This window comes from Canis lupus, chromosome 14 (assembly GCF_003254725.2).
Source record: "Canis lupus dingo isolate Sandy chromosome 14, ASM325472v2, whole genome shotgun sequence".
Classification (NCBI taxonomy): domain Eukaryota; kingdom Metazoa; phylum Chordata; class Mammalia; order Carnivora; family Canidae; genus Canis; species Canis lupus.
In genome coordinates this window covers 17,907,004-17,934,171 of record NC_064256.1, presented here as the reverse complement: position 1 = coordinate 17,934,171, position 27,168 = coordinate 17,907,004, and the positions used below count along the sequence as shown (strand labels likewise).

At 38.6% G+C, this 27,168-nt stretch overlaps 2 protein-coding genes across 3 annotated transcripts; both read left to right on the top strand.

Annotated features, from left to right (window-relative positions):
* Positions 1-2,114: 2,114 nt before the first annotated feature.
* LOC112674785 (60S ribosomal protein L21-like) lies at positions 2,115-2,444 on the top strand. The gene has a single exon (XM_035698275.1). The coding sequence runs from the start codon at positions 2,115-2,117 to the stop codon at positions 2,442-2,444; it is 330 nt and encodes a 109-aa protein (XP_035554168.1).
* A 2,224-nt stretch (positions 2,445-4,668) lies between these two features.
* FAM133B (family with sequence similarity 133 member B) lies at positions 4,669-27,025 on the top strand. 2 transcript variants are annotated; one of them, XM_025471375.3, is made up of 11 exons: positions 4,669-4,830; positions 12,271-12,368; positions 14,121-14,199; positions 15,090-15,164; positions 15,300-15,332; positions 15,771-15,833; positions 16,583-16,675; positions 17,939-17,989; positions 19,598-19,690; positions 22,038-22,085; positions 25,246-27,025. In XM_025471375.3, exons 1-11 carry the CDS (start codon positions 4,807-4,809, stop codon positions 25,330-25,332), a joined length of 744 nt encoding a protein of 247 aa, XP_025327160.1. In that variant the 5' UTR covers positions 4,669-4,806; the 3' UTR covers positions 25,333-27,025. The 2 variants fall into 2 exon arrangements, with proteins under 2 accessions (XP_025327160.1, XP_025327161.1); XM_025471376.3 differs by lacking the exon at positions 4,669-4,830 and adding an exon at positions 5,180-5,423.
* Positions 27,026-27,168: the final 143 nt, after the last annotated feature.

The window sequence follows — 27,168 nt, the reverse complement described above, 5'->3', positions numbered from 1 at the left end:
GAATGGCTCAGTTGGTTAAGTATGTGCCTTCGGCTCAGGTCATGATCCCAGAATCCTGGGATTGAGCCTCACATCCTGCTCCCTGCTCAGTGGGGAGTCTGCTTCTCTCTTTCCCTCTACTCCTCCCTCCAGTTCATTCTCTCTCTCTCTCTCTCAAAAAAAAAAAAAAAAAAGTAAATTTTTTAAGATTTTACTTATTTATTCATGAAAGACCCAGAGAAAGAGAGAGGCAGAGACACAAGCAGAGAGAGAAGCAGGCTCCATGCAGGGAGCCCAATGTGAGCAAAAGATTTGAAATAAAACTTCCAAAGAAAGGGTGGGCAGGGGATTGGGGTGACTGGGTGACGGGCCAGTACTGAGGGGGACACTTGACGGGATGAGCACTGGGTGTTATGCTATATGTTGGCAAATTGAACTCCAATTAAAAAATATACATAAATTGGGATCCCTGGGTGGTGCAGCGGTTTAGCGCCTGCCTTTGGCCCAGGGTGCGATCCTGGGGACCGGGGATCGAGTCCCACGTCGGGCTCCCGGTGCATGGAGCCTGCTTCTCCCTCTGCCTGTGTCTCTGCCCCTCTCTCTCTCTCTGTGTGTGACTATCATAAATAAATAAAAAAAAAATTTAAGTTTAAAAAAATATATATATACATAAAAATCAATCAATCAATCGATCAATCAATCAATCTTCACCAAAGAAGATAAATAAAATAAGCACCTGGAAAGATGAACAACTGCATTAGTCATTAGGGAATTGCAAATTAAAACTCTAATGAGATATCACTAGAATGGCTAAAATGCTTAAATTTAACAACACCAAGTATTTGTGAGGCCATGAACAACTGAAACTTTCACCATTGATCTCATTAATGAAAAAACAATACAGGATACCGTTTTGGAAAGAGTTGGGAGTTAAATATACACTTATAATTCAATCCAGCAACCCCACCGATAGGTATTTACTCAAAGAAAATGAAAATATATGTGCACATACTTACATATGAATGTTCATAGCATCTTATTCATAATAGGCAAAAACTGGAACCAATCCAAATGTCCATCACAATGTCAATGAAGAAGCAAATTGTGATTTATAAATAAAGTGGGATGCTACTCAGCAACAAAAAGGAATAGTTGTTGGGACCCCTGGGTGGTGGAGCATCTGCTTTCAGCTCAGGTCGTGATCCCAGGGTCCTGGGAATCAGTCCCTCATTGGGCTCCCCACAGAGAGCTTGCTTCTCCCTCTGCCTATGTCTCTGCTTCTGTCTCTGTGTCTCTCATGAATAAATGAATAAAAATTATTTTTTTAAAAAGAAAAGGAACAGCTGTTGCCACACACAACATAGGCGAATCTCAAAAGTATCCAGATAAGTGGAAGAAATTAGACACAAAATTACACCTCTTAGTTAATGGCATTTATATGAAATTCTAGAAAAGGCAAAGCTACAGTGACAGAAAATAAATCGGTCTCCCAGGCTGGGAGATAGGGAAGGGGATTAATTACAAGAAGTCACAAAGGAACTTCTTAGAGAAATTAAAATGTCCTGTATTTTGACTGTAGTGGTACTTACATGACTGCATTTATCAAAACTCAACAAACTGTACATTTTAAACTGGCGAGTTTTATTATATGTAAGCTATACCTCAATCAAGTTTGTTTTAATTAAAGGTGTTCTCTTTCATTGCTAACAAAAGCCAACCTAAAATGATTGGAGAACTTTTATAGCTTGAGAGTCACCTGAATAGAGACGGAACAAGAGGAGAATTACGGCGAAACTATAATGCATTGAGTTGTGGAAGCTCTAATGAACATCAGGAATTTTCCTTACTGACTCACTGTGCTTGGTAATTTCTACTGCCTCTGCTCAGTCATAGCCCTGAAACACAGGTTTACAAAAGGAAATGTAATTAAAGGGAATGGCTCCCTTTCAGCCGGAACTGCCATCTTCCTGTCGTTTGCCAAAATGACCAATACAAAGTGAAAGAGGAGAGGCACCCACTGTATGTTCTCTAGGCCTTTTTAGAAAACACAGAGTGGTTCTTTCAGCCACATACACGCCAATCCATAAGAAAGGTGATATTACAGACATTAGGAAAATGGCATTGTTCAAAAAGGAATGCCCCATGAATGTGACCATGGCAAAATTGGAAGAGTCTACAATGTCACCCAGCATGCTGTTGACGTTGTTGTAAACAAACAAGTTAAGGGCAAGACTCTTGCCAACAGAATTAATGTACATGTTGAGCATAACGAGCACGCAAAGAGCCAAGATAGCTTCCTGAAGCATGTGAAGGAAAATGATCAGGAAAAGAAGGAAGACAAAGAGAAAGGTACTTGGGTTCAACTGAAGTGCCAGCCTGTTCCACTCAGAGATACACACTTTGTGAGAATCAATGGAAAGGAGCCTGAGCTACTGGAACCCATTCCCTATGAATTCATGGCATGATAAATGTAAAAAATATATAAAAGTATATCCTCTTTATATTTTTTTACAGTGAGAAATATACCTGTGTAGAGCACAAGATAATCGTGTTTACTGGTCACTGTTTTCTCTCTGTGGAGGTAAAATTCCATTCATAACTGACATGGTGAGCATGGACTCAGCAAAAGGAGAATTGAATAGTTGAGCAGTTTTGTAACAAAATAAACCCAAAAAGAAAGATATGTGGTGAAAAATAAAAATGAATATGCTCCCCCTTCAGCTCACTAATACTATTATTATAAAGTAACCACCAGGAAGAGTTTAGTGTGTAAACTTTTTGAAAGTTTTCCTAAACATATCCAAGTATACATATGTAATAAGTTAAACCATATGAAATTGCCATTCTTTTATGAAATTGCCATTCTTATAGATTAGAAATTGCTGAATATCAACAATTTCATGTGGTTCAACCAATATATCTTCTTGTTAACACACGTGCTCTCGTAGTCTATATATTCTTCTAAAATTCTCTTAATTTTGTATAGTGGCCATTCTTCTTATCAACACATATAGCTGGATATCGCTTTCTAAATACCTGGGTATTTTGCCACTGCATGGATGTACCATACTTTATTTAACCATTTCCCTTGTAATGGATATTTACCCTATTTCCCATCTTTTGCTTTCTTGGTTAACTTAGTCGAATAATCACAACGGCTATGTGTTCAAACATGGAAGCTCCTTGCTTCCATTTGCAGTCTAGCGATATGCCCACTCAAACAACAAACCATTGGGTTTGTGAATTGGGTTTCTCTGTCACTATTGTTGAAATTCTTATATACCCACACAATAACAATGAAACATATATAATATTTAACTATATTATTAAATTTGGATACAGGTCCAAGTTGGTCCAAATGTACTTAAATATGCCCTCTGAGTTAAAAGGGATTTTCAAGTTGAAAATCCCTACATCAGAATAATAATTATTATTACCATTGTTATAATTAGACCATCATTATTTAAAGGTCTACCTTTTATCAATGCTCATGTTATTATTACTTTGTTCAAAAACTTTGCCTGCAGGGGCGCCTGGGTGGTTTAGTCGGTTAAGAGTCTGACTTGGCTTCAGCTCTGGTCATGATCTCATGGGTCGGGAGATCGAGGCCCACCTCAGGCTCCATTCTCAGCCAAGGAGTCTACTTGAAGATTCTCTCCCTCTGCCCCTCCCCTACTCTCTCTCTCTCTCTCTCTCTCTCTCTCTCTCTCTCAAACAAATAATCTTTTTTTTTAAATGCCTAAGCATCGTACATTTTTTAAAAAGATTTTTATTTATTTATTTATGAGATAGAGAGAGAGAAAGAGAGGCAGAGACACAGGCAGAGGGAGAAGCAGGCTCCATGCAGGGAGCCCCACGTGGGGCTCGATCCTCGGGTCTCCAGGATCACGCCCTGGGCTGAAGGCAGGCTGAAGGCTAAACCGCTGAGCCTCCCAGGGATCCTAGATAGACAGCCCCTTTGAAGGCAGGGCTGGTGTCGTCTTCTTCTTCTTCTTCTTCTTCTTCTTCTTCTTCTTCTTCTTCTTCTTCTTCAGATCATTCATTCATTCATCCATTCATTCACGAGAGACAGAGAGAGAGGCAGAGACACAGGCAGAGGGAGAAGCAGGCTCCCCGCGGGGAGCCCAACGCTGGACTCGATCCCACGACCCCGGGGATCACTCCCTGAGCCAAAGGGACACGCTCAACCCCTGAGCCACGCGGGCGTCCCAACAGGGCTGGTCTTAACCATCTTTGTGTCCTGAACCATATCCAGCTTCCAGGCCCTCGTCAGTGAATTGCACAAAGTGCATGTTCAACAATCAGTGTGAAATAAACGCACCGGTGGTGAGTGGATGGCACGGACCGTAAGGAGCCACTTCTTTGGCAGCATCCACCAGGGCTCTATCTCGTCCCCAGCACCTGCGGGGCTCCGCGGAGGGAACGCGTCGGTCCGGGTCGTCCGGTTGCCGCCAGCACGCGCGCTAGGCGGAGCGCAAGGAAGCGTCGGCGCGGTGGCCGCAGCCCCCGGGCACCCGGGCGTGGAAGGGCGCCGGCCGGCGCGGGCCCGACGGAGAGCGCCGCCCGGGCGACACGGCGGCGGGCTGGGGCGCCGGGAGGGAGCCCGCCGGGAGGCCCCGGGAAGCGCGGGCCGGGCCGGGCCGGGCCGGCGCCCGCCTCTCCTCCGCAGCGGCAGGTGGCGCTGTGGCCGGCCGCGGCCGCCCGGCCTGCGCGGCGCCTCTCTGCGGGCCGGGCGCGGAGTCGGCCGCGGGACCTGCGGCGGGCCCTCCCCGGCCGCTCTGTGGCCCGCTCTCCGTCGGCGTCCGGCTGCGCGGTCGGCCCTGCACCATGGGGAAGCGGGACAATCGGGTGGTGAGTACCCGGCGGGCAAAACGGCGGCGCGACGCGGACCCGGGGAGGAGAGCGGCGCCCCTTGCTCCTCCCCACGGGGCCTGGGGGTCCGCCGCGGCGCACGGACCCCGAGCCGGGCCGCCCAGCGCCCCCCGTCCCCGCCGGCCCGAGACGCGCGTGCGCCCTGCGCGCAGTTGGCGCCGTGGGGCCCCCGCGCTCTCCTCCCTCCCCCTGCCTCCAGCGCCCCTGCTTTGGTCAACCGCGCCGCTCCCCCGGCAGTGCCCCCGGCTCCCTTCCCTCCCGCACCCGGGCTAGCGTGCCCAGGTGTGAGGCCCCCGGAGAGCCGCGACGCGCCCTCTCCTCGGGGTCGCCACCCCGGCCCCGCGCCCCGTGGTGCGCGCGCAGGGGCTGGAGGCGGAGGCCCGGGCGCCCCCCCCGCCGCCCGCAGCGCGCCCAGGGTTAGCGGCCCGCAGACGCCGGTGTGAGGACCAGGACCCTGCATCCTGGCGCTCGGAGTCGGATCCTCACTCCCGGCACTGCCTGGCACCTAGTAGGCCCTGTGTCGGAATGAAGGGCGCAGACCGCGGGCTTGGGAGGCGGGCAGAGACTGGAAGGTCAGTTTTGAGCCCTCGGGAGTCGGGTGCCCGGGACAAGTTGCTTTTTCTTCTCTGAGCCTCAGCATCTCCCTCTGTAACGGGGCGTCACTGTTAATCCACAACTTTGCAGATTAGTTGGAGCCGCAAAAGGCAAATGGCCAGGGAGTGCTTGGCCTGAGAGTTGTTGTTCTAGTGAAGGAGATGAAAGAGACCCAGGAATAAGTCATGGCAGGAGGAATAAGGAATGCCGTACGGTGGAGAGCCGCGGTTCTCAAGGCGTTCAAGGGAAGGTGCTCTGGGCAGGAGGAGATGGGAGGAAGGCGTTCTGCACGGCTGCTAGGTCGGTCTGGGAAGTCCACGTTATGAATCAACGACTGGATCGGCGGGAAGCGTTAGGGGATTAGCAGTAAGCTTAGGTTGCCGCTTTACAGTTCCTGGGTTGATCTTTTTTTCCTTTTTTTAAAGATTTTATTTACTTATTCATGAGAGACACACAGAGAGAGAGAGAGAAAGAGAGGGGCAGAGACACAGACACAGGCAGAGGGAGAAGCGGGCTCCATGCAGGGAGCCCGACGTGGGACTCGACCCCGGGACTCCAGGATCAGGCCCTGGGCTGAAGGCGGCGCTAAACCGCTGAGCCCCCCGGGAATCCCACCTCGATTACAATGTTAAGGAATATTCTTTTCTCCTGCTTCCCTGATTGTAGGTCAGACCTCGTGGTATCCTGATTCTTCATAGAGTTGAAAGGGTGTTGTGCCCCAGCATCCTTAGGTTTGAGGTGTTGAGTGTTTTGATTCTTTAATGACTGAGGATTTGAATGTTTAGAAATCATCAGACCTTGGATACAGTTTCATGCAGAGGCCTAAGAGGTTTGTTTTTTTACTGGGGAGAAGTGTTGGTATCCACGTCCCTTTCTTTAAAGCATTCGAAACTTTTCAAATTAGCTTCATTTACAAGAACATTTTGATAATAACTCTGGGCTCTACTTATTACCCAGTATGTTGTCATCGCACAGTGTTCTGGTAACATTTTTTGCTTGCATTTGAAAGGTTGTGGGAATGAAAACATGAAATCAAGAGTTAGAAGACAGATTGTCACATTTACTCTCCTCATTTCATAGAGGAGGAGATGGAACTGCTTAAACTGGGACCAAAACTTGGGTCAGCTGATACTTAGTTCAGTACATCATAACTCTTAGTTTTAAATAAAATTATTTGCCTCTGAAAATAATGGCATTTTTTTCCTTCTTCCATTGATGGTAAAAGCATAGTTCTAAAGATGAGAGAATTGCTTTCTAAAAAACTCAAAGTCCACGTTGAAAGCTTTGTTGTTTGTTTGTTTTATTTAAAGACTTGACTTTGTGGTGCCTGGCTGGCGCAGTCAGCAGAGCAAGCTACTCTTGAGCTCAGGGGTTTAAATTCAAGCCGCAGGTTGGGTATAGAGATTACTTTTAAAAAAAAAAAATTTTTTTTTAAATAGACTTGGCTTTTTAGAGCAATTTTGGATTCACAGCAAAATGGAGCAGTGAGTACAGAAGGTTCCCATATATTCCATGTTAGCAGTCATGCCCAGCCTCCCCTACTTTCAAAGCTGCTCTAGAGTGGTTTGTTGTTACAATTTTTTTTTGTAGTGTTACAGTTGATGAACCTAACTTGAAGCATCATTTTCACCTGAAGTCCATTCTTTACATCAGGGTATTGTATATTGTATAGTCTTATATATATATATATATATATATATATATATATATATATATATATATATTATATTCTTGAACAGTTTTTTTTTTACCTGAACATTTTAGTTCTCAAGATTTGTAAAAGGCTCTTAAATTCATGATAGCCACCCTTTGTCCCCATTGTTTTCCAGAAGTTCCTTCATGTTCTTTATTGTTCACTTTGTGCCCTCTAAAACAGATGTATCCTCTAGATAAAAATAGGTAATCAAAGTAACAAATGAAGTTCTGCATACTTTGTTCTTGCATCACTCTTTTCAGTACTGCCCACTTACATATTCCCTTGAGCCCAATTTGCTATCCTAAGTTGCCTTTTCTAAGATTTTATTTTATTTTAAGATTTTATTTATTTATTCATGAGAGACTCAAAGAGAGAGAGGCAGAGACATAGGCAGAGAGAGAAGCAGGCTCCATGCAAGGAGCCCAATATGGGACTCGAACCCTGGAATCTGGGATCACGCCCTGAGCCAAAGGCAGGTGCCCAACCGCTGAGCCACCCAGGTGTCCCTTTAAGATTTTATTTTTAAGTACTCTCTACACCCAACGTGGAGTTTGAACTGGAAACCCCAAGATCAAGAGTTGCATGCTCCACTGACAACCAGCTGGGTGCCCCAGTATCCTGAGTTTCAAAAAAGATTGTTTTCTGTTACTCAAACTCATGCAGCAGTTTGCAGCCAGACATTTCTCACTACATATGAATACAGAGTGTTTGATTTATAAGATCACGGTATTTAAAGTGATTTAAGTCATAGAGAGTTCAAGAAATTGCACAGTTTCTGTATTTTAACTGATGCCTAACCACGTACCCCTTAATGTGAAGAACATTTGCTTTTCATACTGATACATAATAAGTGAAAAGGTCTTATCTTTATAAGAAAATAAATCCTTTTAAAAAAAAAAACCTTTCTATTGTGCACAGTAAAAAGCATTTTTGCTTAATGATAATGAGCATAAGATACACTTACATATTGCTATTACAATGGAAATAATTGAGATATTTGGAATATGCTTAAGCAGACTAAGGATAATGTTTCAGCCAAAAGCCTGAAAGTTAAACCTTAATGCATAGACAATGCATTAAGTGGTTCATGTGATTGTACCATAAGTTGTCTGTAGCTGGGGTCCCTCGGTGGCTTAGTTGGTTAGAGTAAGCATCTGCCTTCAGCTTGAGTCCTGGTTCTAGGATCCTCGAATCAAGCCTGCTCCTCCCTCTCCCGCTGCCCTGCTTGTGTGCGTGCTCTCTCGCTCTCTCTCTCTCTCTCTGTCAAATAAATAAATGAAGGGATGCCTGGGTGGCACAGTGGTTGAGCATCTGCCTTTGGCTCAGGCGGTGATCCTGGGGTCCTAGGATCGAGTCCCACATCGGGCTCCCTGCATGGGGCCTGCTTCTCCCTCTGCCTGTGTCTCTGCCTCTCTCTCTCTCTCTCTCTCTCTGTCTCTCTTGAATAAATAAATAAGATCTTTAATAAATACATTAAGTAGATAAATAAAATCTTTTAAAAAGTTGTCTATAATTAATAGCTTTAGTATGTGAATATACTACTTTACTATTTAATTTTCTTCTGAAGTGAATTGTAAGACAGACTGATTATGTGCTTTGGGGAAGCAGTTTCACAGTAGACATTAAAGCACATAAAAATGTTGATGTACCTTTAAAATACATGCTAGAATATTTGAAGACTGTAAAACATGGTAAATGTGTTAGGATTTTTTTTTTTTTTAAGTAGGCTCTTCACCCAACATGAGGCTTAAACTCATGACCCCAGGATCAAGAGTAGCATGCTCTATTGATTAAGCCAGCCAGGCACCCCAGATTTTTTTTTTTTTAATTAGAGTGAAAAGTTACCACTGTACTTTGTGAATTTTTTTATTTTTATTTTTATTTATTTTTTTTTTTTTTGTGAATTTTTTTAAATATTTTATTTATTTATTCATGGGAGACATAGAGAAAGGCAGAGACATAGGCAGAGGGAGAAGCAGACTCCATGCAGCCAGCCAACGTGGGACTCGATCCCCAGTCTCTAGGATCACACCCTGGGCTGAAGGTGGTGCTAAACCACTGAGCCACCTGGGCTGCCCTGTTGGTGAATTTTTCTTGAAGACAGTTCAGCTCTCTGAATTGGAGTGGCAGTATTATGGTTAAATTTTTATTTCATTTAATATTATGATAATGTTTGTAATTTTTTTTCTTTTTCTTTATAAAGGTAATGAGTTTTTTTTTTTAATCTCTCAAGTGTATGAAATGATAGAAGAGAACATCTGCCTATACATTTTGGTACATCTGGATTTTTAAGAAATTTATAGCTGTTTATTAAAATGGTATCTTATATTTTGAAAACTTGCTTTTGCTTTTCATTTGAGAAATCTTGGACATCTTTCCGTATCAGTAACTGTAGATCTTTCTCATTTTAGTGGCTGCATAGTATTTCATTTTGAGGGTATACTTTATCTCAGTTTGATGGCTCCTTGGGGGTTTCCAGTTTTCCCTATTTTAGTAATTTAGTTTTGAATATCCTTGTATATATTTGCATTCTTTGGAAATAAATAGTTTTTACAGTTTTAAACTTACGATGATTTATACTTAACTGCTGCTAGAATTATGACATGGTATCAGAGAAATGAAAAGATGATAGGTATTTCCTGTTTTAAAAATCAAGAACTTGGGGCACCTGGGTGGCTCAGTGGTTGAGCATCTGCCTTTGGCTCAGGTTGTGATCCCGAGGCCCTGGGATCAAGTCCCACATCAGGCTCCCCGCAGGAACCCTGCCTCACCCTCTGCCTATGTCTCTACCTCTGTGTGTCTCTCATGAATAAATAAAACCTTTAAAAATAATAAAAATTTAAAAAATAAAAATGATGAACTTGGCTTTGCACGTTGTACTTGCTTTTGGTTAATATGATTGTCAGTGTCATTAGTTGAACCAACAACCCCTGTATTGCAGCCTTCATTGGTTGTCATATTTCCGCATGAACTGAGTGAAATTCTTGGCAGAGACAGTTGAATGAAATATTTGAGAACATAACAGTTGATGTAAAAAATGGCACTATATGCCTCTCTCTAAAGAGAGTTGCATTTGATACTCACATCTAGTCCTGGTTCTGTAAAAATCCCTGACATTAAGAGGTCTAGCATTAATTCCTGCCTGTAAGAAGATAATGTTAATGGATTTTTTTTCTTCCCAAGTAATTAACTCAGCAGTGTCCAGTTGAATGGAAGTAGTTCTCAGTATGTGTTGTTTATAATAGTTTATATTGTTTGCTCTGCTGGAGAAATCTGGAAATCTAGAACTCATTTGTTATTTGGGAAATACTGTTCATTTTCGCAGGTTTTGTTAAATGCAACAAATACATTAATATCCTTTCAATTCTTTGCGAACATTAAGTATTAGGTTTAAGGCCTTAAAATCAACCTGGATAGTAGACATCTTCAACCAGAATTCTTTTTTATTTAAAAAGTGGAAGAGTGGTCCTGGGTGGCTCAGTCAGTTAAGCATCTACCTTCAACTCAGGTCATGATCCCAAGGTCTTGCTCAGCAGGGAGTCTGCTTCTCCCTTTTCTCCCACGCAGCTCGTGCTCTCTCGCTCTTTCTCTCTCTTTCTCAAATAAATAAAATCTTTGTATGAATTGGCTTATTCTAAGTACCTCATAGAAATTGAATCATATAATATTTGGCTTTTGTGTCTAGATTGTTTCACTTAGCATGTTCCAAGGTTCACCTACATTGTAGCCTATTTAAGATATTTAAGATTTTCATTTCTTTTTTCTTTTTTTCTTTTTTAAGTGGAGGGGCAGAGGGAGAGGAGAGAGAATCTTAAGCAGGCTTCATGTCTAGCGTGAAACTGAACGTGGGGCTGGGTCTCATGACCTTGAGATCACGACCTGAGCTGGTATCAAGAATTGCATGCTTAACTAACTTAGCCATCCAGGCGCCCGAATTCCATTTCTTTCTGAGGCTGAATAGTATTCCATTGTATGTATATGCCACATCTTGTTTATCCATTCATCAGTAGATGGATATTTGGACTGTTTCCACCTTTTGGCTATTGTGAATAATGCTGCTATGAACATGAGTGTACAAGTATCTGTTTGAGTCCCTGTTTTCAATTATTTTTCAATTCCACTTAGAGGTGGAATTGCTGGGTTGTATATGGTCATTCTGTATTGAACTTTATGAGAAAAACAAGTTTTCTATTCTCACCTGCAATGTGTAAAGGCTCTAATTTCTCCATATTTTTGACAGCACTTTTTATTTTCTGTTTTTGATAATAGTCCTCTTAATGGATGCAAGGTGGCATCTCATTGTAGTTTGATTTGCATCTCCCCAATCACTAGTGAGTTGAACATCTCAATTGAATTTAAATTAAAAAAAAAAATCTGTTTATGTGCTATTGGACATTTGAATATCTTTTTTGGAGAGTTGTTTATTCAAGTCCATTGAACCTTTTTTAATTGGGTGTTTGCTCTTGAGTTGTAGGATTTCTTTATGCATTCTGGATATTAATTTCATATCAGATGGATGAGTTGCAAATATTTTCCCCATTCTGTGGATTGTCTTTTTGCTCTTTTGGTAGTGTTCTTTGATACACAAATGTTTTAATTTTGATAAAGTCCTATTTATTTGTTTTTTCTTTTGCTGTCTGTGCATAATTTGATTTTTGGTATTAACAATTGGCAAGTAAAATTGCCATCAGTATGGCATACTATTTCCTGAGATTAAAGATATAGTAGAATAAACAATGAGTTTAAAATTAGAGCTTTAACTTCTTTGCAACTGAGTTTCTTCATCTGCTAATGAGCATAATGTTATCAGCCTTACGGAGTTATTGAGCTTTAGGAGAAAACATTATAAAGTCATCTTACAGTAAGAAAGAAGTATCATTATTATTTTCATTAAATCTCTGGTAAAAAAGAATTTTTTTTTCTATGAAATAGCGGTATTACTCATCTCCCAAACTTGTGAGACTTAGTAGAGCATTAAATTTATTTTTTGTAATGAAAATTTGGCTAGTCAAAGTGTTCATGCTTAGTTAGGTATACTATGCATTTAAAATAAGGAATGCTTGGTGAGTACATGAGCATTTGCATTTTTGATTTTTTTTAATTGTGTTAATTTTTGTTCTTTCCTCAAGGCCTATATGAACCCAATAGCAATGGCCAGATCAAGGGGTCCAATCCAGTCTTCGGGGCCAACAATCCAAGATTATCTAAATCGACCAAGGCCTACCTGGTATTAGTGAAACAATTTAAACATTTATTTTCATAAACTTTTTAAAGGTTACTGTTACAACTTTTAGTCCTTGCAAAGCAATTGTCACATATGTAATTTTTTGAAGTGATATTCATAGGTGCTTTCTTTTCAATGTATGAAACACATGCATCATCAGTGTAAAGCAAATGTTTGAGAACCCACATCCTGTGTAGTTAAAGAGCTACCAGTTATCTTTTTCATATTGGTATCTTCTCTATCCCCTAAAGAGACCTTAACCTTGCAGTGTTTTAAGCTATTTAAAATGGTAGGTTTGACTAATTTTGCCTTTCATTGAGATGTAACTAGATGTTAGGAAGGATAATGTTAGGTCATGTTTCTATTCTTATCTGGTGGCTTTTCAATAAGTTAGAATTTCCCATAGTAAAATTTCTGTTTTAAATTGTTTTTTGGGTTTTTATTTGCTCTCTTGAGTAGCTCCTAAGATAACTTATGACAAACTTCACAGTTGTTAGCTTCATAATCGTTCTAAGTGCCCCTAAAAGCTGGGCAACTATAGTTGAAAGTTGTGCTTACATATAACAGGGAATCTTTCCTTTGGGTTAAATAGATAGTAAGCCCTATCTACCTCTTAGAGTATTCATGAGTGCTATTGTTGACTATTGCCACATACCAGAAGATTATCCCAAAACAAAATATGTTTTACCTTTAAAATTGGAGAGAAGAAATGAACTTTAAGAAAATGCTCAAGCAAGTATATTATGTGTGTCAGAGTTCCCCTAAGACAACTCTTAGGCAATTTGCTAGAAGGGCTCCCAGACAGATGTACTCTTAGGTAAGATTTATTACAAAGGGTACCAGCCACAATCAGCAAAGGGAAAGGATGCATGAGGTGAAGTCTGGAGGAGAGTAGGCTTAGATATCCAGGGTTTCTTCTCCTATGGAGTCACATAGGACACACTTAATCCCCTCACCATGAGTTGTCTTAACACATATGAGATGTTGCCAACCAGGGGAGTTCATTAGAGTCTCCTGTGCCCGGGGTTTTTACTGGGACCTGTCAGCCTCTGCCTGTCAAGTGCCAAAATTCCAGACTCCCAGAAAGAATGCAGGTGCTCAGCCTCAACGGTAGTATTTGTGCAGACTGGCACAGTGAGCCACTCTTAGGAGGAAATGGTAAGGACCTTTCCAAAATCCAAGTTCCCAGATGCCAGCCAGAGCCAAACTTAAGCAGGCCTTTCTGAGAATAAATAGTCAGGCATGCTATGTCACCCCTTTTCTGTATAGTATGTGAGATACATTATAAATAGAATTTTAGTAATAAAATAGAATAGTTTAAATAGACATTAGCTCACCCTAACACTAAAACTGCTAGCTTTGGGACCCTAGGCAGATTTCTTACCTTCCTCAAGCTTCTCTTTTTTATCTGGAAAATTGGGGTAATAATACTGTGTTTTCTCACAGGATTATTATGAGGATTAAAGGAAAATGTATTAAAAACAGTGCCACTTACATTAAGTGCTCAGATGTTTGGTGTGTTAGCTTTTATAATCCATGCTTAGAAAAGAAATGATATCTCAGTGGTATCTGACAGACTGTATTAATGATAATTGATTTACAAGGATGTGAAAAAATTTTTAATGTATCAACACTGAAATGGAGGTTTATTAGGATATTAAGAAAATTTTATTTAGGAGAGTTTTGTTTTGTTTATAAGCATCCATCTCTCATTTGAACTGCTTGAAAACTTATTTGTATATTCTATTTTTTAAGGGAAGAAGTGAAAGAACAACTAGAAAAGAAGAAGAAAGGCTCCAAGGCATTGGCTGAATTTGAAGAAAAAATGAATGAGGTTTGTAAATAATACCTGTTTGAAAAAAATAGGCACCCCAAATGTATGATTTCTTTAAAATAAAAAGGAAAACTGTATCATAGTAATGTATGTCATCTTAGGTTTTCTAAGTATTAGGTTCTTCTCTTTGTCTTCCCATGCCCCCATATTTCCCTGGGAATACCATGATGTTTGCCTGTTTTGATTATAAACATGTATGTAGTATTTCAGCTACAATATAGATTAATTCAGGGTTGTCTTGCTGGTTTAGCTGGTAGAGCAAGCAACTTTTGGACTCAGGGTTATGAGTTTGAGCCCCATGTTGGGTAGAGAGATTACTTAAAACTTTTAAAAAATATATGGATAGATAGATACTATCTGGAAAGAGAATCTAATCATCTTTGTTAAAAAAAAAAAAGTTCTCAGCCTCAGTGATAATACCTAGTCCTCTCAATATACAGTGGAGAATTCCCACTCTTTACTATCCTCTTTGAAAAGAGCTTGTGGGTGGTGCCTCGATGGCTCAGTCAGTTAAGCAGCCAATTCTTGATTTCAGCTCAAGTCATGATCTCAGTATCATGGGATGGAGCCCCATGTCAGGCTCCAGGCTCAGCTAGGAGTATCATTGTTCCTGTCCTCCCCTCCCCCCCAATCCCTCCCTGCTTGCTTGCTTGCTTACATAAGCGCGCGCTCTCTCGCGCTCTCTCTCTCTCTATTTCAAGAGAGAACGAAAGAAAAGAGCTAGTAAAGGGTCCTTTGGTGACAGGGTTCTGGCACCTGGAGTACCTTTTCCTTGTGCTAAGAGGCTGAGATGGTGAGAGGTAGAGAAGAGAGGGAAGTTAGTGGCTGTCTATATCAGGTGTATTAGAGGGGATAGATAGCTTCTGATGTTGTTTATAACCTTTTTGCAGAACTGGAAGAAAGAACTAGAAAAACACAGGGAGAAATTATTAAGTGGAAGTGAGAGCTCATCCAAAAAAAGACAGGTAATACTTTTTTGAGCTTAATGCTGTTCTTAATGTCACATTTGTGTTTTCATAATCTGTGTACTACTATCAGTAGATAATTTTAAAAACTCACACCAACTTATTTAGATTTGTACTTTATTTGTTTACTTTTAGAGAAAGAAAAAAGAAAAGAAGAAATCTGGTAGGGTGAGCAAAAGTTTTCCATTCTTCTAAATGTTACAATTAAGAGCCTACAAGAAAAGTAAGAATGATTTATATGATCTGTATGGTAACTGTAAATGATTCAAGGAGCCTTGAAGTCCTTTGATAGTTACGAGTGGGTTTTGTTCAATTAGCAATATAAAGAAAAGTACCAAACTCCTAATAACCTAGTAACTCCTCTATTGCTGTCAGGGAGAGAGAGGGGCGGGGGGGGGAATTGACTACCATTGGTATATCTGTTGTTACCTTGTTTAGCCTTTTTCCTGTGTTTAAGAGACTGTGACATAAAACATTTTGATATTTAAGTCTCAAATATGATATCTCTCAGACGCTAGATTGCTTTTGTTGAGTATTTGAAAGACTTAGTGATAAGAAAAAAATTCCTGCATCTCACAAGCTTTAATTGTTTTGTGCTTGGTCAAGTATTCATCTTCTTCTTCATCAAGCTCTGATTCTTCCAGCAGTTCTTCGGATTCTGACGATGAGGTAAGTGGAAATCCATTATGGAATATCTGTTAGAAATGTTGACTTCCATGTTTTGGTTAATTATCCATAACTGAGAGCACTGACATGAATAAATAACTAGATATTTAAATATTAATATATATGTATATATATATATTTAGGTTCCTACATTTGTCTTTAATCTCTTAAAAATATCTTCTATGAAATTCTGTGAAATGGAGTTAAAAAGCTAAAATACTGTTTGACTAAATGCTACAGGTTACATGTGACTCATATTACTGGACTTTTCTTTTTTTATAAAACAGGAAGGTTAGTATAAATTACATTTTAACCAGTACTTATTTTTTAAATTTTTTTTTTTAATTTTTATTTATTTATGATAGTCACAGAGAGAGAGAGAGAGGCAGAGACACAGGCAGAGGGAGAAGCAGGCTCCATGCACCGGGAGCCTGACATGGGATTCGATCCCGGGTCTCCAGGATCACGCCCTGGGCCAAAGGCAGGCGCTAAACCACTGCGCCACCCAGGGATCCCTTAACCAGTACTTATTAAAAAGAGTATCTAGCTCACTCAGAGCGTGTGACTCTTGATTTTGGGATCGTGAGCTCGAACCCCCACATTGGGTATAAAGTTTACCTTAAAAAAATTATTAAGTAAAATATGATTCTTTCATTTAAGATGTGTTCATTGATAAAGGTATGATATTAATAAAATGCATCAATTATATTTTTAAAACCAAAAGCAAATGTTTTTAAAAATGTTTTATATAGGATAAAAAACAAGGGAAAAGGAAAAAGAAAAAGAAGAACCGTTCACATAAGTCTTCTGAAAGCTCCATGTCAGAAACTGAATCGGACAGTAAGGTAAAATTACTCAAATTAGCAACATTCTGTATAGCAAACATATTTATTTAAGTTTTTCTTTTAAGTCATCCTGTCTTAAATTACTCTCAGTTTAGAAATTAGATGCTATTTTTTGTACTTTGATACACTGTGCCACGTAATTGATATATTAATAATATCTTACATATGGCATTGTATTGTTCTCATACCTCCACATATGCCTCCATGTCTCAGCATTTCCATGGCAGCTTTATAATAAGCATGGCAGATATTATTTTTCCCACTTTCATAAAGAAGTGAGAATTCAGAGAAAAACACATACTCCATTATCTGGCCCAGTGTTCTTTCCGTTACACATAAATCTGCTCTGTGCTGTCCAGATTTGTGAAACATAATTGGCTCTCAAATGTCCGAGGTAATAAGAAATACATGCAGGTTGAAATAAAATTGTAGATTCCTGGGCCTCATCTTGAGAGTCTGATTTAGTAAGTCTGCTTAGGCTCAGAATTCTACATTTTTAACAGATGTCCTCTATGATTCTGATATAGGGGTGTCCTTGGACCTCAGTTTGATAAACACTATCATAGGTTCCCAGGAGAACAAAATAGCTGTCTGGTTTGGGAGCAAATCTCTACTTGTTCTAGTATGATTTCTTCTGACAAAACGCCCAGCATCTAGAAAGTATTCAGTAAATGTTGGTTTTCTCTTTGTCTTTTAAGATCCAATCTAATGATACTGATAGATAAGCTTTATCAAATGCCTACTGTGTTAGGCACAGTTCTAAGCACTTGACATATTAAATCAATCCTCTCAACAACCCTCATCCACTTTATGGATACAGTAGGCTCAGGTGGTTAATGGCTAGGACCGAAAGAATCAAAAGCAGAAATTCTTACCTCTCCTCCTTATAGGGAGAGTAGAATCAGTAAAATCAGATTAGTGGATGTCTGAGGACAGTGTGAATTAGAACCTCAGTGCATATGACCACGACAGGCAAAAATAGGTAAATGGCATTAGGTCTTATTTTAAAAGAAACCATGTGGTTATTACAGATATTGTCATTTTAGGTATATAGAGATTTGATAATACAGGCAGATAAAGGACGAAGCCTCATTTCCTTACAAGCACATATTATATGCAACATACATTTCTCCTTTATTTTCAGAATAAAATTCTGGTATTGAAATAACTTTTTTTTAGTCATAGCGCAAATCACTTTTTTGCTGTTTTTGTCCTTATGCTCTTTTACATTTAAAATTGATATGTATATATGTGTTTGTATAGGATAGTTTAAAAAAGAAAAAGAAGTCAAAGGATGCAAATGAGAAAGAAAAGGTAATTATAATTTTATATTAACCTTTAGTCTGTCATACAGTATTTCATTTGCTTCTCGAAGTTAACAATAATGTGTTCTTCCTTTTAACTTGAGAAATTTGTTTCCTTTGCTTACAGCATTTTGTGTTGATTTAAGGGAATTTTTAAATTCATTGTCAAAGGTTAAAAGATCAGAAAACTATTCCTACAGAGATTTTATTTTATTTTATTTATTTTTTAAAGATTTTATTTATGAGAGAGACATAAGCAGAGGGAGAAGCAGGCTCTCCACAGAGGGAGCTCAACCACTGAGCCACCCAGGTGCATCCCTACACTATCTGTGGTTTCTTCTGACTCTTTACTGTTTGGTTTCTTATGACTCACTATCTGTATGGTTTCTTATGACTCTTTACAGTTCTATAATGTATAATTAAAGAAAAGGAGGGTGCCTGAGTGGCTCAGTTGGTTAAGCATCTGCCTTCAGCTCAGGTCATGATCCCAGGGTCCTGGGCTTGAGCCCCACATCAGGGTCCCTGCTCAGTGGGGAGCCTACTTCTCTTGCTCCCTCTGCTATTCCCATCATTGTGCTCTCTGGTTCTTTCTGTCAAATAAATAAGTAAAGTATTTTTTTAAAAAAAGACTTTATTTATTCATGAGAGAGAGAGAAAGAAAGGCAGAGACACAGGCAGAGAGAGAAGCAGGTTCCACGCAGGAAGCCCGATGTGGGACTCAATCCCAGGACTCCAGGATCACACCCTGGGCTGAAGGCAGCGCTAATCCACTGAGCCACTCATACTGCCCTAAATAAAATATTTAAAAACAAATAAGGGACGCCTGGGTGGCTCAGCGGTTGAGCGTCTGCCTTTGGCTCAGGGCCAAAGGATTGAGTCCCACGTCGGGCTCCTTGCATGGTGCCTGCTTCTCTCCTCTCTGCCTATGTCTCTACCTCTCTTTCTGTGGCTCTCATGAATAAATAAATAAAATCTTTTTTTAATATTTTTTTAATTTATTATTTATGATAGACATAGAGAGAGAGAGAGAGAGAGAGAGAGAGAGGCAGAGACACAGGAGGAGGGAGAAGCAGGCTCCATGCCAGGAGCCTGACGCGGGACTCGATCCCGGGACTCCAGGATCGCGCCCTGGGCCAAAGCGCTAGACCACTGAGCCACCCAGGGATCCCCTATAAATAAAATCTTTAACAAATAAAAATTAAAATTAAAAGCAAACAAGAAAATAAGGTAGTTCCTGGCTGGCTCAATAGGAAGAGCATGTGACTTGATTTCATGGTCATGAGTTTGAGTTTCAGGTTGGGTGTACATGTTACTTAAATAAATACTGTTTTTAAAAAGAAAGAAAATAAGGAAGATATTACATCTCAGTGGACATGTAGTTATTTCCTTTCAGGTTATCTAATAAAAGCGTTATTTTATTGGAATTAAAGATGGTAAATGGCATCAATTTTAGACATATCTAAGATGAAAATGAGATAATTTTTGTGATAATTGAAAAGTTATTAATAAAATTTGTGTGACGTGGTCTTACATCTATTTGATCAAGATATGTGTGTTTATTTTGTTCTTTTTTATTGTTTAAATCCAGTTTGCCTACACGTGTATTTATTTTTCTTAGGACATTAAAGGACTCAGCAAAAAAAGAAAGATGTATCCTGAAGATAAACCATTATCATCTGAGTCCTTATCAGAATCAGATTATATTGAGGAGGTAAGTATATGATCGAATCCATTTTCTTCACTTTAAAATGTTTAATTATTTGTTTTTAATAAATACAAGTCAGTAGAAAGAAATACTTCATGAATATTCAATTTACTCCTCTTTTATGTGTACAGTGAAATAGAAATGGAAGTTGTTCCATTTCAGAATGGGTTTTTCATTTTCTAGAGGATGATTATATAACTAATATAATAATTATCCATATTTACAAATCTCTACTCTGAGCTATATTATTTTTATTCTTCTAATATTTACTTTTTAGTATACTGGTATTTTGATTACATGACATGCTTTTTGATATGTAGTGTATTGAAACCCAGCAGTCCCTTGTTTCTGTTTGGGACTACTACTAGTAAGGGAGTAGAATGGCAATGAAGTAAATCAGAAATGTTGGTGTGGTTCTTTTCCTATCTATAAAGTTAGGAAGTAGAATTAGGTAGTCTCTATAGTCCTTTTCAGCTCTGATGTTCCTATCTTAGATTTTTTTGAACTCTATTAGAATAAGAGTCCATTCTTAGTTAATTTTAGGTCTGTAAGTTATCATCTTTAAAGTATTTCTCTCGGACTTGGTTTCCTCATTTGTAAAATAGGACCTATTGCCCCCCTCTTTTGTAGCAGTATTTTATAATGCCCCCTGAAATGAAATTGAATTGGAAGTGAATTGAATTGAAACTGGAGTGTATGTAATGTACATAATCTACACATTTTATACTAATATCCCCTTAAAAATTTAAAAAGAAATATAAGAAAATATTAGTATATGATTTTACTGAATTGTATTTCAGTGCTTAAATGCTTGAGTGTGATAACTGGAAGACAAAACCTTAAGGCAACAAAATTCAAGCTGTAGCGGTACATTACATATGCCTTTCAAAAACTGTACAGTGGTATTGTCATCAATGACATTTTCCAAAATGATGAACAATTCTCAGTGAACCTCTGAATGAATGAAACAAAATACAGTCTTCCCTATATTTCTATGATTTTGCATTTCTGGGACACTCATTGTATCTTAAAACCCTGTACAAAATACTTTGTGTTCATATCACAATAAATTTAGCTTTGTAGGAACACCTGGGTGGTTCAATGGTTGAGCATCTGCCTTTGGCTCAGGGCATGATCCCAGAGTCCTGGGATCGAGTCCTGCATCAGGCTACCTGCATGGAGCCTGCTTCTTCCTCTGCCTTTGTCTATACCTCTCTCTCTCTATGTGTCTCTCATGAATAAATAAATAAAATCTTTTTTAAAAATTAGCCTCTGTACTATAAATGGATTTATTACATGGAATGTCTGGCAGGCTGTCTAAAAGTCATGTCAAGGTGGTCTTGGATGTCACATGACAGCATCCCCTGTCAAGCTGGCTATATTGGTTGCAGTCATAACTACTACCATCCCCAGTCATTGTTACAAGAATAACAACAAAAAACAGTAATTTCTTAAGTTCCTCTAGAGCACTAATCTTAATATATATTACACTTGGACTTAACATTAAATATGCATAAGCTTTAGGAACTTTCAGTTTAGTCTTAAATCCAATGTACACTTCAAAAGATTAATATAAAATAATAATGGGGTAATAAAACTTTTTTTTTTTTAAGATTTTATTTATTTATTCATGAGAGACAGAGAGAGAGAGAGAGAGGCAGAGACACAGGCAGAGGGAGAAGCAGGCCCCATGCAGGGAGCCCAACGCGGAACTCGATCCTGAGTTTCCAGGATCATGTTCTGGGCTGCAGGCGGCGCCAAACCGCTGAGCCACCCAGGCTGCCCAGTAATGGGGTAATAAATGTTACTTAAAAGGATTTTAATCCATTGGTTAATACTGAGTACGCCGTGCATATAGCTACCATTTAAACACCAAAGAGTAAGAGAAATACTTAACTTTATTCCATGCACTTCCCCTGGAGGATGGATATTATCTCGATTTTACAGATGATGAAACTGAGGGTAATACATAGCAGAGGTAGGATTCAGAGCTTGGTCTGTTTTATTTCAGAGCTCATGCTTTTTACCCACTGTTCCTAACTGCCCTTTTTTTTTTATTATTTATTTATTTATTTATTTATTTATTTATTTTTTTTTGTGCTGAAAGGGAACCTAAGAGAAGCCCTCTAGAAATTTAAAAAATCTTAATTTTCTTTCCTTTATGTTTCTCATTGACTTGTCATTATATAAACAGGAGTTTGAAGTATAACAAGGTATTTAAAATAGCATTTGATCATCAAAATGTTTTTTACACATAAATTTTAAAGATGTAAGGTGTACGGTAGGGAATTTAAAAAATGTCTTGAGTACAAGTTACATATTTGTCTTCTCAACAAAAATTCAAACTTTTTAGGTACGAGCAAAAAAGAAGAAAAGCAGTGAAGAACGAGAAAAAGTAATAGCAAGTATCACTTATATTTTTTACATGACAATAGTGTAGCTCTTCTGTTTGATATAAGGTGAATCATGGTAAAGCACAACTTGATATACTGAGGCCAAATAAATATTCATCGGGAAAAAGTATGGTATTCTACTTTACCTAATGGGCTTGAGCAAATTAAATTGGCTCAGGAGAAAGGAAGAATGATCTGGTAGGAAACATCTGTTTCCCATTTCAGTATTTTATTCAGTATTTCATTTTATTTTACTCCATATTCAGTAAACTTGAACTTTTGTTTGGCTATTTTAAGCCATAATATGAAATATTAGGTATGGTGATGCCCTCCATCCTCAATAGTAATTACTTTCAGGTTGGACAAACCTGGTAACATTAGCAGAAGCAGCCTCTCTTAGCACAGGCTGCAATGAGAAATAAGCAAGAATGCGACAATATAAATGTTTCAATAATAAAGATGATTCTTTTGACCATTTCTAAAGCCAGCTCTGCTCTTATGCAGATGGAGAGGTATGAAAGGAGAAAGAAGGAAGAGGAAAGAAAATGGAAGTGATATCTTTTCAGCAGACCAACCTAGGGAATGTGGATAATGGATATCAGAGTAATTGCAGACCATATCGTTAAAGCAATTTAGGAGAACTAAGTGTGGGTGATGGCCTTTGAAGGCATTTTCTTAGGAACGGGTAAAAGAAAAATGAGAATGGCATCTTTTGTAGGTTTGAGGGTAACTTCCCCTTTTCAGAATTTCTCTTGCTCTTAAAATGAGGGTCCTTCTCTGATAGATTCACCTGGTAATGTATGACTCAGAAGTAACATTTTAGGTACTTTAAGATGAAGGCAACATTTAAGAGACTTTCCTGAATGGAAAAATAATTTGGGTGAAGACTGCTTTGGTCTTTAGATGATTCAGATTAAGACATAATACTAATTAATTTTGGATAATTCTAATTTATACTTACATACTACACTGTTTCATGCATTCAGCCAGCATGTGTTTATTAAGCATCTCTGTGCAGGCACTGTTGGTGTTGGTAGTGCTATTACAATGGAATAGGATAGGTAAAAGGTTGACATGTGAGAGTGACTTTAGAGAGGGAAAGCTTCTCTGGGGAAGTAAAATTAAGCTAAAATAGGATTTATCAGAAAGAACCAATCATGTGAAGATCAAAGGAAGAATATCCTAGGCAGAGAAAAGAGCTAAGGACCTCTGGTAGGAATGAGCTTGATTTGTTTGAGGAACTGAAAGGGTAAGTGTAGCTTATACCTAGTAGGTAAAGAGGAATAACAGGGACACCTGGTGACTTAACAGTTAAGCTTCTGCCTTTAGCTCAGAGCATGATCCTGGAGTTCCAGGATTGAGTCCCACATCTGGCTTTCTGCATGGAGCCTGCTTCTCCCTCTGCCTATGTCTCTACCTACCCCCCCTCCCCCGTGTCTCTCATGAATAAATAAATAAAATATATTTTTTTTTAAAAAAGAGGAATAACGGAGATCTCTGGGTGGCTCAATAGTTTAGCACCTGCCTTCAGCCCAGGGCATGATCCTGGAGTCCCAGGATCAAGTCCCGCATTGGGCTACCTGCATGGGGCCTGCTTCTCCCTCTGCCTGTGTCTCTGCCCCTCTCTCTCTGTGTGTCTCTCATAAATAAGTAAATAAAATATTTTTTAAAATGAAAATAAAAAAAGGAATAACGTACAGTGAGGTTGAGATATAAGCAGAGGCCATATCACAAGCAAGGTGTTTGGGTTTTCATCAGAATGTTCTGGGAAGATATTATGAGTATTTTAAACAAAGAAGTGACCTGTCTTAACTTTACATTTTTAGAATGCTTTGGCAGAGGAGGTTGAGTGGACATAGGTGAGGAATGGTGTTGTTTGTATACAGTGATAGTAATGGAGATGGACTAGTCTGATGGATTTGAAATATGTTGTGGGCTTAGACGGTAGAGCTTGCTTGCTTGCTGCTTTGGATGTAAAGAGTGAAGTTAAAGCAGAAAGCGGAGTCAAACATAGCTTAGATTCTTTGCCTAAAGTAAAAGGATGAATTAGAGGTGCCGTTTACTAAGGGGATTTGAGCATTGTTTATGGTAATTTTAGATAGACCTGCTAGGTAACCAGGTAGACCTCTCAGTCTTGAGTTCAGAGCACAGGACTAGATATGAAGATTTGGTATGTAAGTGGTATTTAAAGCATGGGGTCTGAGAGAGCATGTGGAAAGGGAAGGAAGGAAGCCCTGAAAGGTCAAGCAGAGAAAAAAGAACCAGCACAGGAGTTGAAGGGGTCTTTGCAGTGGAAGAAAACAACAGACAGAGGTGTCGTGGAAGCCAAGAAGAAAAGTAGTTTTAAAAGAGTGTAGTCAACTATCCTCTTATGAAAAAGTAACACAAGAGTCAGAGTTCAGCAAAATTGTAGCTCTCTTTATCCAGTCACAATTTGACTACTTTTTCTAGGCTTCTAAAAATTAAGCATCTGAGTGCCTGGCTGGTTCAGTCAGTAGAGTATGAAACTCTTGATCTTGGGTTTGTGAGTTCAAGCCCCACATTGGGCTTAGGGCTTACATAAAAGTTTTTTAAAAAGAAAAAGCATTTATTTTACCTAAAAGCTAAGTAGACTTTTCAGCTGCACATCAATATTTTGTTACCAGTTAGTTGTTTGGTTGGTTTATTTTAATTGTTAATTTAATAATTACAATAGTGCTCAGTTTAGGCAGGACATAATTTGTGTTTCTGTTTATTTAAAAAATGCCAGGTATAACATACCTGTTTGCCAAAAAACTGTCATATAAAAAAACAATTGTATTTTGCTGTGATGTGAGGATTTCTTTGTAGTAACTACAATTACTTCACCTTTAGAAATTATATAAGAAATTATATAATATATAATACAGCAGTTGATATTATTATTCATAGAATTTATTTTCTACAGGAAATTTTGTTTAAAAGCTACATTTTTGTACTAACAACTTAGTTTTTATCTTTTTGAAAATCAAGGACTCTTAAGTCCTCATATTATTGATTATTGAGACTTTTTAAAAATGTTCTGAGTAGTTCCCTTGTTGTCTAGATAGTTTGAAATAATTATATAGTAGTTTAAAAGGACCGTGATAAAGTTGTTTTTAATTTGCGTACTTTCCTGCAGAAATGTCTAACCGGGAACTATCTTTACAGGAAAAAACAAAAAAGAAAAAGAAGCATAAGAAACACAGTAAGAAGAAGAAAAAGAAGGCTGCTAGTTCAAGTCCTGACTCACCGTAACATTAAGAAAAATCAGGATTCCCTTATAAAGAAAGTGCAATGTCTAAGGAAATTTCAACTGTGAAAATTATGACATAATTACTAAAATGCATGAATTTTCTTGTTTTTAGAATTATTCCTGGACTATTCAGTAGCCACTCGGGTGCCGCTGTGTGAAAGGGCCATAATTGTTGCCTGCTGCTTGAACATCTATTTTTTTCTCTTCCAGTGCTTAACAACTCGGGGAGATAATACATTGCAGTTGTGCTAGTGGTTAAGATATTTGGGGATAAAGTTAATATTTTTGACTAGAAGTATCTATTGATAAATCAACAGAAATCGAATCTGGATACATCACTAAGATGTAATTAGCAATGACCAGATAATTCTAGTTAACATTTTTGAAATAGGGATCACATTGATACTTCAAAATCCTTATTCTGTAGATAAATGTATTTTAATTTTTTCCCCTTATATACTTTTATTTACCTGGGGAAGGAGCTTTTAGGGTTGGGGGGTGGTTTGCTATCTCTTTAGCTAGCAGAATAGTGTGCCTTTTATCCTCACACATCCTATTTTTGTGGACATAGTAGCCATGCTTCATGGGGAGGTCAGAGCTGGGTATAGCCATCTTGCCCCTAGACATCTTTGGACTTTGTCGTTTGCTGCTTTGAGTGAACCAGAGAAACAGCCCTTTGCAGCATGACAGAGCTCCAGAAGCTCTGGGATTTACCTCCACTTCAATAATACTGAATGTTTTTTAGCATTAGAATGTGTTATAACATTTGAATTAATTTTGACTACAACTTTGGCTTTGGAGAAGAATCATTTAAAATAGACACTGGTACTTTTTGAACTTGATAGCTAAAGATTTAAAATGCATGTTTTATACTGTTAAGTTTTAACCAGTCAGGAAAATTTTATGTAACCAGTGATAGTTATTTTATTTTTGTAAGAATTTTGTTTAGGCTGCAATGTTTAGCTTTTATTAATTCTTTATTCTTGCTATCTTAAATTCCTTACTGTGTTTAATGGCATACTTGCCAAGATACTTAGCATGTAAACAAAGCAAGCTTTTGATTTTTTTTTTTTTTTAACAGCTTCATATTGAAGCTGAGACTTAACCATAAACAATTGAGTGGCAGGCCTGGTATGCTGTGTCTTGTTACATAAAGCTATTGCCAGAATCTTAGTAAATATAACATTTTAGAAATTTGTCTTTGTATATTCATAACAAATGATGACAAGTTAAGTGAGAATTACATTATTGCTCTTCCTGTGTCATATTTTACTAAGATTTTGTGCCTCATATCTACTGCTGAATTGTTTACTAGTAATGTTAAAAGGAATTGATAAATCATTTTCACTTTACATTTTTATATAATCAGGTAACATGAAATATAATTTGATGTACAATTTTGCCTGTTACAGAGGGTGTGCTAATTATAGTGATATATGCACAAAACATTTTGGCATGACAAGAGGCTGAATAAATAGCTATTTTACTTAAAAATAGCTGTGTTCTTATCAGCTTCCTTTAAGTCCCAAGTAAAGTTCTAAAGATCAAGAAACACTGCTAGGTGGTAAGTGGATAAGACATGTCCCCAAGTTTTTAGCTGTAAAAATATATTTCCCGGTAAGCTTCCTTAAATTTTATGCTTAAAGCTTCATACTCTTTTTCCTAATAAAAGATATCTATATACTCTTGAGTACACAGCAAGTTCGAGGGACATTTTTTATCCAAAAGGAAGTTTCTTAAGATTGTTCACAAAAGTGCTAAAAGACAAGTTTATCAGGTTATTTGGTGATGAGTTTTGGTATAAACTTAGAAGTGTTCCTTTGTAAACTGGCCCAGTA